Source organism: Leptidea sinapis, chromosome 4 (genome assembly GCF_905404315.1).
Source record: "Leptidea sinapis chromosome 4, ilLepSina1.1, whole genome shotgun sequence".
Classification (NCBI taxonomy): domain Eukaryota; kingdom Metazoa; phylum Arthropoda; class Insecta; order Lepidoptera; family Pieridae; genus Leptidea; species Leptidea sinapis.
The window spans coordinates 3,594,985-3,613,014 of record NC_066268.1 but is presented as its reverse complement, the minus strand read 5'-3'; the positions used below and the strand labels follow the sequence as shown (position 1 = coordinate 3,613,014).

The window sequence follows — 18,030 nt, the reverse complement described above, 5'->3', positions numbered from 1 at the left end:
TGCATTCACTTTGGAATGGGTGGTAGTTTTTTTTACTTTCAATAAGTGATTTCACATCCTATTTTGAATAAAAATATTTGAATTTGAATTTGTAACAGCTGTCTACGTACAAACTGCAATCTTAATGCAGTTTATCTGCGCCCTATAATATTATAAATTCCATACTTACATCATACAAAAGAAATATTTATATTTTTGAATGAATGGACTATAAAGTACGTGACCAAATTGAAAGATTCTTACACCAGTATAATTAACAGGGTAAATATCGTAGCTAATGTTGCTGTGCAAAACTTTGCTACAAAAAAAGTTAAGGCTTTATATATTTTATAGTATAAAATTCTATAATATAATAGTCACTTAGTTTTGATTCATAACAAAGTATGCTTAAATTTTGATGACAATAATAATTAAGTTTAAAATCAATGCCCAATTAATTAAGTCTTCAAAACAAATATTTTAGTCTGTCGTCTTATGATGCCAAAAATATCAATGATGAACCAATTTTACAGCCACTTTCCAATTTAATACAGTTGAAGGCATGATAACTTAAGCAAAGCTCTGCAAGAACTTTTCGTTGGTCTGCTAAGTTCGGTCTTTTTCGGAATGTGCTCGTTTAGTTTCAAAACGGAATGTGGAATGTTCCATCAATCACTTTTTCAGACTACAAATCTCTAGTAACTTTTGATAGGTCAGCCCTATAGTATAGCCGTCTACTGTGGTAAAGCCGTGTTACTAATAGTGTGGCGTTAATACACTTTCAGCATCGTTGTTAGAAGTGTACTGACGTGCTTGTACTTTACTAGCATTCTAGTAATTGTAGTTGTATTAAATACAATGATTTCAATCTATGAGACACAATCCTCGGTAGTATAGTGGTAAGTATCCCCGCCTGTCACGCGGGAGACCGGGGTTCGATTCCCCGCCGTGGAGTTCCTTTTGTTTTTTTTTTCAATAAATAATTGTTCATTCATTTATAGTAATATAACTTAATTATATTTTAACTTAAAGTTTGGACCATTATTTATTAGGTTTAAAAAAAAACTGTTTCACATTTTCTTAGTAAGCGCCATCTATGTTACGACTAACGCTATTTCAGCAAGCGTATAGCTATTATAATATAGCAGCATGCCCTATTTAAATAGGGATAGAATAGAAATTTTTTTTATTTTAAAATAAAAAAAATTTCTATTCTATCTGGTTAAATTTCTAGTGTTTGTTAGTTCTTTTAATTTTTTAAAATACTCACACTGATAAAGGATAAACTTATCTAAGATTATCGAATGTCTGTGTAAATTTTTGGCCTCTCTCAAATGTCACATAAGCTTTAGTCACTGTCAGATTGACTAGGATGTCAAAGCGACAAGCGGCAGGCATATTTTGATTTTTGTCTTTGCGATTTTGCTTCATTCGCGCATGATGCATCGGCCGATGTTCTACGGATGTGTTTTGTATCTGCAACGAGATTATATGGGAGTGTGCTATCGTGATCGTGTTCAATTCATACCGCTTTAATTTAAACTCGGGTGATTTTAGTTATTATTTTGTTCATGGTGTGTGAAGTTTTCATTTGATCATGGCTTTGGAAGGTGTGAAAAGTGAAAAAAGTGATGAAAACAATGCTTATGTGCAGGAGACCAAATCGAATGGTGTAGACAACAGGACTAAACAGGTATTTTATGATAATTTACTCTTTAAAATTCGCGATACGAATGCTAAATAAAACACAATAATATATTCTATATGTTTGTATTTAAACTTATACTTCAGAGATTGGTATTACTTCAGTGTCCGATTTACTTAGTTTATTTTGCGCAGATCAGGAATTTCATTGCAGACTAGGGTGGGAAGAAAATGTACTGTAACTGTAAGGTACAAAGCTCATTAGGTATAATAATAAACTTACTGCAGAATCACGTTGTCAAGTGTGACCTAAATAATACATCAAACCCTTGTAAAATACTGAAGTACTTAGGACTTTAATTTAAATAATACAATACCAAGATTTTTAACATAATATTAAGGTCTCAAATAGTTATTGAAATTACCTATTTAATTAATAATAATACTAAATATCATATCATCAATATCAAAAAAAAAAAAATTAAAAATCTAGAATTTAGTTAATATGTGTATATAAAATATTTCTATTAAAATATAATATTAAGTTATAAATATATTTTTTTATACACCAGTTATTCTGCTTGTATTTAAATAATAATATTAATTGATTGCTTAATTTTTAACAGGTGAATACAATTACTTTTTAAATATATACCAGTAAACAACAAGAACATCCCATAACTGTATTTTGATCTAAAATAATACTTCCATTTTTATCATAATAATACTTCATTCAATTCCAAACATTGATTTTTTTGTCAATTATGTAATGGTGCAAATTGAAGTTCAATCTAGTTGACCTACTGTAATGGTCCAATTAGACATTGTTATGAATTCTTACTGCTGTTTTAAAGTTTCAAGAACAAATTGACTGCCATGTTATAATATAAAATATTGGTAACAACCGATATTAACTGGCACCACCTGTCGAGATCTGCAGTTAGTTCAATCTTAAAATGTATTATTCTAGTATGTTATTATTAGTGATGATGATGCTAACCATTGCCTTCAGAGCTCCAAACTAATGATGATATCAAATCAAACCAAAACTTATTGGTAAATGGCTGTTGGGTTCATTAAACTGCTTCCGAGATGAGAGGCAACTGTACTAGCCTTTGTAAAACCAACTCTCTTTCTTAAGTTCCATCATAGAACAAACATCTAAATTATTCTTAGTTCTTATTAAATTTACCTAGGCTGAAAGGGCTGTAAAAGGATTGAAATGGGCTTCCTTTTAAATTGTCCATCTTTTATTTAAATATGATATGTTTCATATTTGTGGTCTTGACCACTCTAGTTCTCCATATGTTTAACAAGAGTTTCTGGTTCTCGTTGTCTTACTATGGTTTACGTTTTTCATTTGGAAGTACTTAAGAAACCACTATGATAATGAGGGGCTCCTGTTTGAGATGTGAGGTCCAAACATATTTTATACAAAATTGAATTGAATAGGTATCTAATTTTATAAAATTAATTGAAGCTTTGCCATTTTGACGGTAAATATATTTTTCATTTCAGCTCCACATATTTTAAAGTAATATTTTTTTAAATTATTATGACTACTTACTGGCATATCATATTTATAAATGTGACTAGTAAGTAGTAAAATGAATGTGTGTTGTCCTCCTTTAAGGTGGATGCATGCACTATTTTGAGTCAATGATGTACAGGCATGGAGTAACCTTGGAAACTGCTTGAGATGTTGAAGATTACATTTCATTTTTTAGCTTTTGGTATGATACATAAATTCAGCAGCTGAAATCAGGTGTAAGTTACAGACAGAAAAGCTAACAATTAAGTGTTAATATGTGTATTAAATACCAGGACAGTATGTTGATGTATGCTACATGTATTAAGTAATAATAACTAATAAATAACCAAAGTAATTTTTATGTACACAGGAGTATAGATTATATAATAGATTTGCGTTTTATTGCATAGGCTTACTTAAATTTCGTCCAAATAAATAGCGAAATATTTAAAAGAATAATCCCATTCAGTTCTACAACTGCAATTAAAATGGGGTGAGCCAACAGCTGCATTATTGTTGCAATCACAATAGATTCCATACTCTATGGTGATTGGTGCCCCATTGAGTAAAAAAGCCATTATCTCAGAATTGTTAAATACGTTAAATATATTGCAGTGCATATTAGCCGTGCCATTCATAAATTTCAATTTCTAGGTTTACGCTATTTTTCTCACTACTTTATCATGAAAATTAATTCGCCTGGCGTATTTTAATGTAGTGCCGCTCAGAATTCTTGACTGTAATCCTAGCGTGTTGAGAAAGGGACAAGCCGCCATTTTAGTGACGTCACACGACAAGCTTCCATTTCTGTTCTAACCGCGCAGTACATACACAGAAATTTGAGGCTCTATGGCACCCCATGGCTAGTAGCGATTACACTAATTTTTGTCAATTGATTTCAGATGTGTCAATAGATAAATTTAAATTATTATAAATATTCATTAGCTCGGTAATTTCACTAGCTACAGCGCCATTAGAACGTGTTATAAATGCAAGGTGTTATATTATATGACACAGACTGAACTAACGTAACATTTTGGCGAGTGTGATGAAACTCGAACTTGACTTACGCATTAAGCTGTCTCAGCTTAAGTTCACCATAATTTCAGCTGTCAAATGACTATAAAAAAAATCAAACAAGCTTACACTAAAAAACCGTCTATATACTGCTTCAATTCCACTATTACGCGAAAGCGTGGGCTGCAGTGATCATTTACCAACAAGTCAGGTGACGAATTTGCTCATTCGTTTGGAATAAGGCGCCTAAGTGTGCTAAGGAACCTTTTCTTTACTTCTGTCGTCTAATAGCCCATATCAAGGTGAGGTTAATAATACTAAATGAGTACCTACAACTATTTAATCATTTAGTAATGAGAACAGGTTACTTTAATGAATATTACATATCCGACCGTGACAGCTCAGTCTCATTCAAAACCCATAAAATAATGTGTTTAGCGCGCCTCAAGATCTTCACTTCAATAAGAACGAACAGAAAATGGCTTGTTTTCAAATTGTGCAATCCAAAAAATACTGAATAGAAGAATCAATAAATGATTTGCTGGAGCAAACATTACGTAAGTCATTCTGTATCTTAGGCGCTTTATCCACGAGCGGAGGTATTATCGTCGAGCCATACACTCTCATAGAACGTGCCTCCACAATGCGTTGTTTTGCCGTGATACGACGGTTGGCTGAACGCGAGCAAAATCTCAATGTATTGAAGTGTGCCTCTCGCTGTCAAATGTCCTCTTCTCAAGAAAACAATAATTTGTAGAACGAGTCATAGCGGTCTCGTGTCGTGAAGATGACCTGAAGGTTCATGGACTCGCTCGTGAAAGTAGCGCCTAACATACATATCTACTGCTTTATGTTGTATGAAAAGATAATGCTGACAAATGACACGTCATTCAATTGAGTGAACGGACCACGATAAAGTGACGTATGCCGCCAAGATGTTAATCCTCTTAAGCCTATTAGGTACTTATAAAATATATTATGTGCACTCACGCCTTCAGATATTGTAACAGTGACTTATATCTCGCTATACCGAAAGTTTTCAGCCGTGTCATTATATCGAGCGGGGGGCGTGCTTTGACTTTTTGCACGGAACTCTTAACTTCATTTTTAATAAATTATAGTAAGCCGGCTGTGAAAAACCCATCGGAATCATATTTGACATAATACCTTAATGACTTAATAAAACCAATATTATACTGAAAGTTTTCCGCCGTTTTATTTACTGTTTAGTATTTACAGAAAATTAAAGTTTGTCAGAGAGGAATTGAGTAGTTATATGGGGCTAAAGTAACACTACAATAAGGAAGAAGCCCAAAGCAAAAGATGTAGCCTTATTTGTTCTACGATTAAAATGGGAATGGACTGGACATATACAAAGAACAAAAGATGAAATTTGTTTTAAAGTAGTAATGAACTGGTGGGTACCAGTAGTAGTAATGAATAGGAAACGAAACAGAGGCAGGCCTAATAAGAGATGGAGCGATGACATAGTAGAAACAGCAGGAAAGATGTGGACAAGAATTGCAAGAGACAGGAACGAGTGGAAATTAATGGAGGATCCTTTTACGGCTAAAGGCGGACCTTATATCGAAAATAATGACTGACAATACTAACAAATAGTTTTATTTTAAACATTGAAACATTAACACATAGTAATAAATACAATTTAAATAAGTAAATACCTAAGTGTATAGATGTACGGAAATAGAGCTCTTTATAAATAAATTTATAAAATTTGCACGGAATCCTAAACTTCTTTAAATTGCACATTTAAATGCACAAACTGGAGTCCTCTTAGGGTTAAACTGGCCTGCCTCATTCCGAGACTATGCTGTCTCGATTACAGCCACACGTTTGTTAAATCTGAATCAATTTTTACAAGTTAAATATGGCTATTAGAACCAATATAAAATAGCATTTTGTTGTTTAGTATTAGTTAGAGAAATTATTTTTTTGTTTTAAACAAAGTTAGTAGGTATGTTATGCATGTCTTAGATATTTTTTTTTATAATTAAGGTATTTAACTCTAAATTAGGGAGTTATTCTCGTGAAAGAATCTTTTGCGTATTAGCATCTCATTGGGTATCAGTCAAGTCACTTCAAATTCAAACATTGCTATTCAAAATAGGATTTAATAGGAATGAGATCGCCACAGCGGCGCGTGTTTAGGCATTAATGTGCAAGCATTATTGTGGGAATGGCTTTTTAGTAAGAAATTATTGTCATACTCAACATTCTATGTCTCATTTTCATCTCGAGCTCAATTTCTGCTCAAATTTTGTGCTCAATCGTCAGTTTTTCCTATAAAATTATTTCGTAAACATACAATCACGAACGTATTAGCGGAGACCGTGTGCACGCATGGATGAGGTATACCTGCAAAACCCGATTATGTCACTCGCGGTGGCCGCGGCGCAGCTTTGTAAAGTTCGGAGTGCAGCGGCAGTGGGGCTCGCGAACTGTCCATCGCTCTGTACATGACAGCACAACTAACTGTTAATACTGCTATACAGTTATTGCGGTGATTCGTACCAAACATACAAACAGGCTTACAATGGGCCCCGCATTAGGTCACCTGTGTCACGGGTTTCCTAAACTTATCCATATGTTATATTGTATTCGTTTTCTTGAGTTTTACTTTCGCTACAATTAGTCTGTTAGCAATTCGACACATGATTCGAATCTACACGAGGCATCCTCAAAACATGTTGACTGGCCGTACTATGTAAGAGTCATGTAATCCCACCTCTCCTTAAGCAATATCATCATATAGCAGTGGCTATATATAATTCAAGACCCCGAACACACAATAACACCGGCACCACGACCCTCAAAACAGGAAGACAACATTACGTAATTCTTGCATTCGAAGAGATTGTGATGTCCTTACATGTATGTATGTACATGGATGAAATCATATCTAGAAACACGATTATGTCGCAAGCTGACACGGAGCTTTGACTGTATCGGCCTCACTAATTGGATAGCCCGCTCCACGAGCAAGTCGTGCTGCATCGATCGCTTTGTGCCTATGTTAACCTAGTTATGTTTATTCTCGTAAAAATCTATTGTGTTTATGTGTAATAGTGAGTCAACTGTAAATACTTCTGCTTCTAAATATTTACAACGCTATTGCGACGTCTAGTCGCAAATAATTTGCAAGGGTTTCCACGAAACTTGCTTTAGATTCGTTACAGCACGCACCGGTCTGCGTAATTCTCTAGAAACCAGTGTTCAAAACATCCAGTATAAAAATCTTTATTTACATAAAGGAAAATAATCATATAAAGGCTTACAATAATGTAATAAATACATATTATAACTAATATTATTATGAGTAGTAATTAAATTGACTGTGGCTGAGTCAGAGGCGTAGTAAATACGTTTTATTAATATAATATTAAAAGGCATAAAAGGCATTTATTTTCTCAAAATTGATTCCTTTAGAAATCTTTTTGATGTCATTTCTAATATACTAGATACTACTACCGCTTCGGAAACAAATGGCGCTCTGTAAGAGAAGAAGCTGCGCAAGAAACTCTCCCAGCATTCTTTTTTTGCGCTCTTTTTAATAAAAATATACAATATTGTACTTTCATTGCTATTGCTATAAAATAATCATAATCTAGTCCCAGGCTGTCAGATCACTTAGATGTGCTGAGCTGTGGAGTAATAGGATCTACGACAGAGGCATTTTTTTATAAAACATTTAAATTTATTTATAGATAATGCCTCAACAGTGGCTGGGACTTTATTATAAAAGTGTATACATTAACCTTAAAGCTATTATGTATCTTATGAAGCCTACTAGAATTAGTTAAGAGCAAAAAGGTGACGATTTTTGTGAACGTATATTAAGTTTTCATAAATGTACTGACAATGAACAGTCATAATATTTATTTCTTTAATTTTTTTTTGAGAGACTGTCTATAACCAAGCTGATATATAACACGAACAGCTCTCTTTTGCAGAGCAAACAATATATCAATGTCAGCAGCATGATCCCATAGTAAATTTAATCTGCCTAACATTACATGGTCAGAGTCCGGGCCAGCTATTCAGAGCAGAGGTTCAGTAGAACTACAAAATGCATTTCTGAATTTCCACGACATATGCAATTTGGCAGGCCTGAAACAGCAGAATACAAATTGTAATTGCAAACAAAATACGTTTGGACCTCTTGTTTAGTACCATCGATTTTGAAGTTAACCACTGCTCCTTGCCTCTTGTCTCTGAAGATAAATACCATCCATGCCTTGAATTCGATCTGTCTAATTTGCTAATTTGTAATACACAGCGTAAACCTACTAAAGGCCCAAATTTTTTTAAAGGTGATTATACTAAAATAAATGAAACTTTGTCCTCAATTAAGTGGGATGAAATTCTATCAGCGGATTCAATTAACGACATTACCGATATTTTTTACGCTTGCTTAAAAGAATCTATAGACAACTACATCCCAGTTAAAGTTAAGTCCAAATCTAAATTCCCTGTATGGTACTCTAACTCTGTGATTCACATAGTAAAGGAAAAGCTTAAAAAACATAGAAATTGGAAGGAAACTAACAACCCTCGCGACTATGATGAATTTGTGATACTCAGGTCAAGCCAAAAAAATATTCAAAAGAAGTGTTTTACAGATTATACAGAGCGCATGCAAGATTATATTCGTAAAGATCCTAAAGTCGTTTACTCCTCCATAAAATCACTCAAAAACAATAACAATGGGTATCCTGTAAAACTCACGTTGGGACAATCTACATATTCCGATGAAATCTCAGTATGCAATGGCTTTAGTAAATACTTTGAAAGCGTATTCGTAAAACCAGCAAATTCAAACGATGCGCCAAGTTTCACAAACATTACACACAACGAAACGATATGCAATATTATTATTCGAGAAGATGAAACTCTCAAATTGCTAAAGTCGATGGATACAAATAAGGGAGCCGGTAGCGATGGCATTCCCTCAATTTTTCTACATAAATGTGCTTCTTCCTTGGCTAAGCCCCTTTCCATAATCTTTAATCTGTCCCTTAACGTTTTCTGCGCCTTCCCAGACAAATGGAAAGAAGCTTTAATAGTTCCCATTCATAAAAGTGGATCAAAAACTAAACTTGAGAACTACCGACCAATATCAATCCTCAATGGGATAAGCAAACTATTTGAGACGGTTACCTGCAAACGGATTACCCCAACAATTGCTAGGTCTATCCCCTTCGAACAACATGGTTTTATGAAGGATCGTTCCACCGTGACTAACTTGGCGGTATTCACCGATTACGTATTAAAGTGCATGGATGAGAGGTATCAGGTAGATGTGATCTACACAGACTTTGAAAAAGCATTTGACCGTGTGGATCACCTAATATTACTCCAGAAGTTAAATGCACTCGGAATTTGTGGGAATCTGCACAGATGGTTCACCTCATATATCACGAATCGTATGCAGGCTGTTGTGACGGGTAGCGCCAGAAGCGACTTCGTGTCAATACCATCAGGTGTGCCACAAGGCTCTATCCTTCGCCCGATTTTGTATAATGCCTATATATTCGAAATAGGAAGCTGCTTTACTCACAGCCAACATTTAATGTTTGCAGACGACATAAAAATCTTCCTCAAAATACGTGACATTGATGACTGTTACAAGTTGCAAACAGACCTGAATGCTTTGTCTGAATATTATAGTAATAATAGGATTGTCGTTAACGTTAAAAAATGCCACTACATAACATTGACACGTAAAGTAAAACCAATACATTTCGATTACAAGATAAACGACGGATCAATATCTAAAGTGAGCTCAGTTAGAGACTTGGGAGTTAAAATTGATACTAAGCTTTCTATGTACGACCAGGTTAATATCGTAGCAGATAAAGCATATAAGCAGCTGGGATTCATCAAACGCGCAACTAGTAATTTTAGCAACATAGAGTGCATAAAAAGTCTGTACTTCAGTTATGTTCGCAGTGCACTTAAATATGCAAGTAACATCTGGTCACCTTACTACATCATACACAAGCAAAGGATTGAATCCATACAAAAGCAATTCCTAAAGTATCTAGCGTCCAAGCAATTTAAAAACTTTTCATGCTATGAAGAAGCTTGTAAGCACTACGAAATTAACACTTTAGAGAATCGAAGAAAGCTAAACGAAATGCTGCTATTGCAAGCAATCGTAAATGGTAAAATTGATTGTCCCTCCTTATTAGCGAGTTTTTCATTGAACGTCCCATCATTTAGAACTCGTCACACGCACCTTCTGGCTGTACCAAAAGCTAACACCAACTACACACAAAACTCTGTTCTGCAACGTCTGGCTCTCACCTACAATAAAGCTTATTTTAATTTAGATATGTTTTGCTTGTCCAAAGTACAGCTAAAAAAGAAATAAGAAATATACATCGACTGCAATGATTATCCAAACACACACACACACATACTACATACACCCTCAAATACACTACACACAACCTTACATACACGCACACACACTCCTGTAACCTTATTTTCTAAAGCTTATTTTCTAAGTAGCTTATTATAGTAATTGTAAATATTTTGTTATCTTATTCTGGCTTGTTTAAATCATAAAATGTTACTTCTTTTGTTTAATAACTATATACTGTAATCAGTTTTGGCCTTATTTTTATACTTAATAATGTAATTATATTGTATATAAATTGTGACGCTGTAGATTACATGAAAATAAATAAAATACCGTACGTCATGATGCTGTGAGAATAACTGAAGTACACTAATTTAGCGGTCGCAACATTCGTGGACTCTATAATCTGCTAGATGGGCAATATGTGGACCCCACTGAAGCTTTTTATCTAACGTGATACCCACGAAGACCGTAGTGTCTTCCTTAAAGGCCGGCAACGCTCTTGTGATTCCTCTGGTGTTGCAAGATAATGTGGGCGGCGGTGATCACTTAACACCAGGTGACCCGTACGCTCGTTTGTCCTGTTATTCCATAAAAAAAAAGTGTCCACAAGTTCCAATCTCTGGTTATTTATAAGTAAGTTGGTTTCTACCTCCTCTGTGTTTGGTGTAATGAACCGTAAACACTTTGTTTTTTTACTGTTTAAGTGCAGATTACTCGTCTCAAACCAATGCACAATCTTTGAGAGTGCATTGTTTACCTCGTCATCAATATCTGCACGTCGTTTGCCATTTACATCGACTATCTGAACTCTTTCTCTTAAATATGAATTTTACAGATTTAGGCTCTATTTTTCACTCCATAATGCTTTAGTTTTAGGAGTAAAGTTTCATGGTGGACGCAGGCAAATGCTTTGGACAAATCACAAAAAATGCCCAATGCATCCTGTGACTCTTCCCAGGCGTCAAAGTTGTGGTCAATGAGTCTAGTACCCGCATTAATTGTTGATAAGCCCCTAGTGAAACCAATTTGATTTTTGTTCAATAAATTACAAAAATGTATTTGTAGCTGCTGAAGCAAAAGTTTTTCAAAAATTTTACTAAAAACAGGCAGCACTGTAATAGGCCTGCAATTAGCAAAGTCAAAAAACTGCCCGATTTAAACAAAGGTATAACTTTGCTATATTTCATGAGGTCAGGGAACACACCCTCATCTATGCATTCGTTAAATATTATTGCTAATTCAGGTGCTATAATGTCAAGTATGTATTTTACAATATTAGTCGAATGGCCCCATAGGTCTTTGGTATTTTTTAGGTTAATTAATTTAAAGATTTTTATTATATCGCTATCTGTAACATACTTAAATTTCAAATCAGTGGAAGATACTGGTACGTGTAATTTAAGCATATCATTTGCTACTTTAGTATGTTGGTATAAAATATCTATATATATAATATATACGTTCGCATCGCCACTAAGGTAGGTAATAAATAAACCGAATAACTTTGATTTAATATATTATATTATAAAAGGAGCAATCATTTGATTGACATGTAGTTGTCGAAATTTAAATTGTAGTTGTTGGAATTTACTAACTGAGGATACTACTTAATATGAAGTCCATGGAATCCTGTTGCTATAAAAAATGTTGATCTATAAGTTCTGTCAGAAATGGAAAAAGGAGCTTGAAAATATAGGGCTTAATTCCTAAAATAAAAGTAAAAAATAATCGTTGGGTAGTTTGAGTTAAAATTATTGTTTTAATGGCATGATGAGCTCAAGTAACTGTTAATCCCGAATAAGTATAGTATTAAATAAAGGAATTCGATATAGGTTAAGTGGAATAAATCGTACGGGTAGTCATGAAATTCCAATATCTATATTATTGGATACTACTATAAAAATGCTATGAATATAATATTTTAAAAAATTATTTAAGAATTCACAAATGAAAAACATGTTCAATCTTATTAATAATAATGTAAAGTTACTCCAAGATTAAAATTACTTCAACCTGTAATGTAATTCTCTAGTGACATAGGTAAGATTAAGAAAATCGTTTTTTTAAATAAACTTGCTATAAAGTTATTTATACCTGATAATAAACCAAGAATATGCAAAATGTTGACTAAGCCGCTGACAATACTGTCAATACAATGACAATTCTGAAGTTTTCCGAATGACATGCGATCACGATAATGCGCACTTCGTAGCAAAAGAGATAACCACATGGTTCAGCCACGGCTATATATTATACAGTTGTAATCTATATTATTTGTAGGTTAATATTTAAATACAAATTACAATAATATCGTATTGTCAGACCAACTTCGCCCTCTTATAATGTAAATGGCCTCAGTATCGCATACCGGACCCTCACTATGACGTCACGAGCCAGGACTCCGGGAGCCTGTGAAGGTCAACACTCTTTCAAATACGAGTTTATTGCAATCGTTGAAATACTTTTTAAGCGACGACAAAAAACGAATTCACAAGTCGACGCGTACATTTTATGTGTCACAATGGGAACCATATTACTAAGGCTCCACTGTCCGACCGTTCGTCTGTCTGTAGGTTAGCTTGATCTCGTAAACAGATAAACTGTCACTTAATCGAAAAAAAATGTTTATTTCACTATGGTACGGAACCTTTTGTGTGTGACTCGCACTTGACCCTGTGATATAATATTATATTATAAAAAAAATCGATAAAAAAATAAGTATTAAAAATGACGCCGATAACAATACACAATACTCTAATAACATAAAAATCAGACACATCATCCCTTCCCCCCTCCCCCTCCCCCATCACCCCCCAACAAAAATATGAGAGCGGTCCTTAAAAAGATATCACCCCAGGAGGGTACCGGCTCTACCAGAGTCGGAGAATCCCTCCCCGAGCATTCTCGCTCGGGCTGCCCCTCGTATTCTGGGGTGGGCACAGTACCGCGCATATCTAAGGACAAACAGGGCAGCAAAACCACGGCACCCCGCTCCACGCTTAATGTGGACTTCTGTAATATCAGGGGAATTCACTCCAATTTAAACGCCGTCAACCACCACCTTGAGACGGCGCAGCCAGCCTTGTGTTTCCTTACGGAGACGCAGATATTAGCGGGTACAAAATTGAGCATAATTTCATGCCTCATGCCGGGGTATGTGTGTACGTTAGGGAGGATATCTGCTGTCGCCGTCTCGGCAATTTTTAGGGTAGGGACCTGTCTGATCTCTGGCTCCGCGTAGATTTAGAGGACCGCGTCCGCATCTATGCGTGTGTCTACAGGTCCCATAGTGGTAACACAGAAACGGATCACCTCATGGGCTGCGTTCAAGTGGCATTTGATGACGTGCTTGCTCAGATCCCCTCCGCTGAAATCGTAGTCTTGGGTGATTTCAACGGGCACAACGCTGAATGGCTTGGATCACGTACTTCAGACAACGCAGGGTGATCTGTGCATAATTTTGCATTGGCGTATGGTCTGTCCCAATTGGTTGAGTCGCCAACGTGGCTCCTGGATGTGGATAGCCACATGCCGTCCTTATAAGATCTTCTGCTGACTACACATCCCGATGGTTACCAGGTCTCTGTCGACGCCCTTCTCGGAACGTCCGACCATTGCCTGGTCAGGAGTGTAGTGCCTATCCGACGCCAATGTCGCAGACCACCAGCGACCCGCCGCGTTTGGCACTACAACTCAGCAGATTGGGATAGGATGCGTTCCTTTTTTGCATCCTTGGGGCAGGGTTTGTTTCCCTTCGAATGATCCTAGTGCCTGCGCCGTTGCAGTAGCCGATGTGATTCTGCAGGGCATGGATATTTTTATACCAAGCTCTGTAGTACCGATCATTGGCAGATCACAGCCCTGGTTTGATGCGTCAGTTAAAGCAGCATCTGACTGCAAAAAACAGGCGTATCGAACTTGTGTTGCGGCGCTGGGCTCAAAGGATCCGAACTGCAAAGTTCTGAAGAGGAAATATAACCGTTCCTCCAGATTTTTTAAGCGGCAAATCGCCCGTGCGAAATCGAAGCACGTCGTCCAAATTGGTGAGCAGCTTTCCAGTTACCCGACTGGAACACGCAAGTTCTGGTCGTTGTCGAAAGCTGCTCTTGGTAACTTCAACCAGCCCTCCATGCCGCCGTTGCACATGAGGAATGACACCCTGGCCCATACGGCAAAAGAGAAAGTCGATCTCACTGCACTATTTTTGCCTCCAACTCGACTCTTGACGACAACGGAAAAACACCGCCGACCATCCCGCGGTGTCAGAGCTCCATGAAGTACAGTTCCGACAGAAAACTGTTAGGCGAGCTCTGTTTTCGTTGGACGTCAAGAAGTCGAGCGGGCCGGATGGCATTTCTCCAATCGTGCTTAGAACGTGTGCCCTTGTCCATCCGATCCCAAAAAAAGCAGACAGTTCGGATCCGGCAAACTACAGGCCTATTGCTATTGAAAGCAAGGGGGAAGGCCTGGCAGTTAGCCTGGATATAGCGAAGGCCTTTGATCGTGTATGGCACAAGGCGCTCCTCGCAAAACTTCCATCATTTGGGCTTCCCGAGAGCTTATGCAAGTGGACCTCCAGCTTCCTCACTGGGCGCAGAATACAGGTCGTTTTCGACGGTTATTGCTCGAATCCCAAGCCCGTGAACGCTGGAGTGCCCCAAGGCTGTGTGCTATCTCCCACGCTGTTTCTTCTGCATATCAATGATATGTTGGACACCGCCAACATGCATTGCTATGCAGACGACACCACTGATGATGCCGTATACACGGGCCATGCAGGTCTCTCTCGGGAAAACGTCGAGCAGTGCCGGGAGAAACTTGTGTCTTCTATCGAGTCCTCTCTCGAGAAGGTCGCGGAATGGGGTAAGTTGAACCTTGTCCAATTTAATCCCCAGAAGACTCAAGTTTGCGCGTTTACCACTAAAAAAACCCCATTTGCCGTATCACCGCTCTTCGAGAACACTTCCCTCAAAGCCTCGCCTGGTATCGGAATACTGGGTCTCGAAATCTCGAGCGATTGCCAATTCCGTGGCCATCTGGAGGGCAAAGCCAAATTCGCTTCGTAGAAACTGGGCGTCATAAATAGAGCACAGCAATACTTCAAGCCGGCCCACATTCTAGCGCTCTACAAAGCGCAGGTCCGGCCTCACATGGAGCATTGCTGTCATCTCTGGTCTGGCGCACCCCAGTATCAGCTCGATCCATTTGACCGCGTGCAACGCAGAGCAGCTACAATTGTCGGGGACCTAGCGCTCTGTGAACGGCTGGATCACTTGGCGTTGCGTAGAGGCGTCGCTTCATTGTGTGTCTTCTACCGCATTTATCACGGGGAGTGTTACGAAGAGCTGTTCAACCTGATTCCTGCCGCCGAATTTCACCTTCGCACGACACGCCACAAGTTACGATATCATCCCCACCATCTGGATGTGTGACGGTCCTCCACAGTGCGGTTTTCAAGGAGCTTTCTTCCTCGTACTACGAAGCTGTGGAATGAGCTTCCTTGTGCGGTGTTTCTGGTACGATACGACATGGGTACCTTCAAGAAAAGCGGGTACACATTTCTTAAAGGCCGGCAGCGCTCTTGTGATTCCTCTGGTGTTGCAAGAGAGTGTGGGCGGCGGTGATCACTTAACACCATGTTACCCGTACGCTCGTTTGTCCTCCTATTCCATAAAACAAAAAAACACATATACCAATATAAGAGTAGATTTGATTATCTTATCTTCGATTTGTTAGTATAAATGTCCTAATTAGATAGGTAGGTACATACTGTAAAAATAATCATCTTTCAATACCTGCTCGGTAGCCGGGACCTTCAGAGAGCATCGGGACGTTTCAGAAAAAATAAACAGTTTTTTACCGTGAAGTTGTAAAGGTTCGCTTCTTTCGGGCGTCTCTAGACGACACTGCTATTTTTTATTGGCTTGATTTATTAACGGATTCAAAGGACCTCATTTACTTAATGCACTTCAAATTGATGCATCCATGCGTTTCTGAGACAGACGGACAATATAGAAAAATCTTAAATCATATTTTATACGTCTAGACTGTGACAGCTGTGAAAATTTCGAAAAAAATTGATGTCGACAGTTAACCTTTATTTTGAGCAATGCACACACACTAACATAAAATGACATATAAATTGCGAGTGTAAAACGTAGGTTGTCACCCACACTAAAGTATTAAACCTGGTTCATCGGTTGTCTAACAGCAAGACGCTCTATCTATATGTATAAATTATCTAAGAGAAAAATCATGGTCGCAGCTAACCTCTGGACTCCAAGTCATTCCTATTTATAATAATATTATCATGCAGCAATCGTAGTTGAGATTATTCGACATTCTTTGGCATTGGTCTCTGTACATGTATTCGTTAGGACGTGTACATAATACATACTCTACGCAAACGCCTTTGAATCGTGCATTTATTACATAAAGCTTTTAAGAAGTTGAGGAGATCGACCCCAAAGCCCACCAATCTCACTTAGGGGAGAGGATCTCGGCAGATACCACGTAATTTTTTTCCGCGAGAATCTGTGTAAAAATAAGAGAACTGCATTAAATTAAGAAGAAAAGAGTGTTTGTACAGAGTATGCACGTTTACAGAGTGTTGGAGATATGAGTTTAAAAAGTTTCTATCCTGGCCGGTTATATCGTAGGTGGAACAGAACACCCTGAAACAGAACCCGGAACCTGTAGGTAAGTCATTACTCTTCTATTGATTCGCCACTGGCCCACTGCCTACCGACACTATATTTGCAGGTCTTCACGAGCTGGCCCTTTGTTCTCTTTTGCCCACGTGGTGATCTAGAAAAGAGATGCTGCAGTGCTCACCAAAGGGCTCTTCCTATGGGATTCGAAAAATTGCCAAGAGGGCTTAACGCAATAAGTGGATCCGTGCACCGTATCAAAAAATTATTATAAACAAAAGGCAAGGAATTTGTAAAGGCCCGGCAGGATCTTGGGCGATGTCGTTGAATGCCGATGGTATATACTTACAGATTGTCAATCATGTCTTCTCCGGCTTATCTCCAAAACGACAAGTGCTTGTACTTAGAATTACAGCTTTATAGATTGCAATACTGATGACGCCATTTTAGTTATTTTCTCTATTAACTCAGTTGTTTTGAGGAGAAGCCCTTCTATTTCAGAAAATTGACATAAAGTCTATCTAGTAATTATTGTGATGAGCTATTTGAAGCGAATCGAAGGCGGGGCTATTTGAACGGTACAAGTAGGTTACCAACACAAAGCGAATCATGACATTAGTGGTATTGACCTTGCGCGTATCAATTTACGGCCGGTTATTACGGGAAATGACCAAACACACCCCACACAACTGACGCTCGGCGTTACGGTGCATTGATTCAATTTATAAATATAATGATGAATGATCTTTTATATATAGTTTAGATCTGGTATGGTCTTTGGAAACCACCAATCAATGTTTAAGAAAAACACACAATATTGC

General features: G+C 37.4%; 1 protein-coding gene and 1 non-coding gene across 3 annotated transcripts in view; both read left to right on the top strand.

The window, feature by feature from the left end:
- The first annotated feature begins 861 nt into the window (after positions 1 to 861).
- Positions 862 to 933, top strand: Trnad-guc (transfer RNA aspartic acid (anticodon GUC)). Its single transcript has one exon. It is a non-coding gene; the product is annotated as a tRNA-Asp (tRNA).
- A 472-nt stretch (positions 934 to 1,405) lies between these two features.
- LOC126979682 (ankyrin-1-like) overlaps positions 1,406 to 18,030 on the top strand; it is a 244,618-nt gene continuing 227,993 nt past the window's right edge. For both annotated transcript variants that reach the window (XM_050829118.1, XM_050829117.1), the window contains exon 1: positions 1,406 to 1,672. In XM_050829118.1, coding sequence (XP_050685075.1) covers positions 1,577 to 1,672 — 96 coding nt within the window. In that variant the 5' untranslated portion in view covers positions 1,406 to 1,576. The remainder of the gene's footprint in view (positions 1,673 to 18,030) is intronic.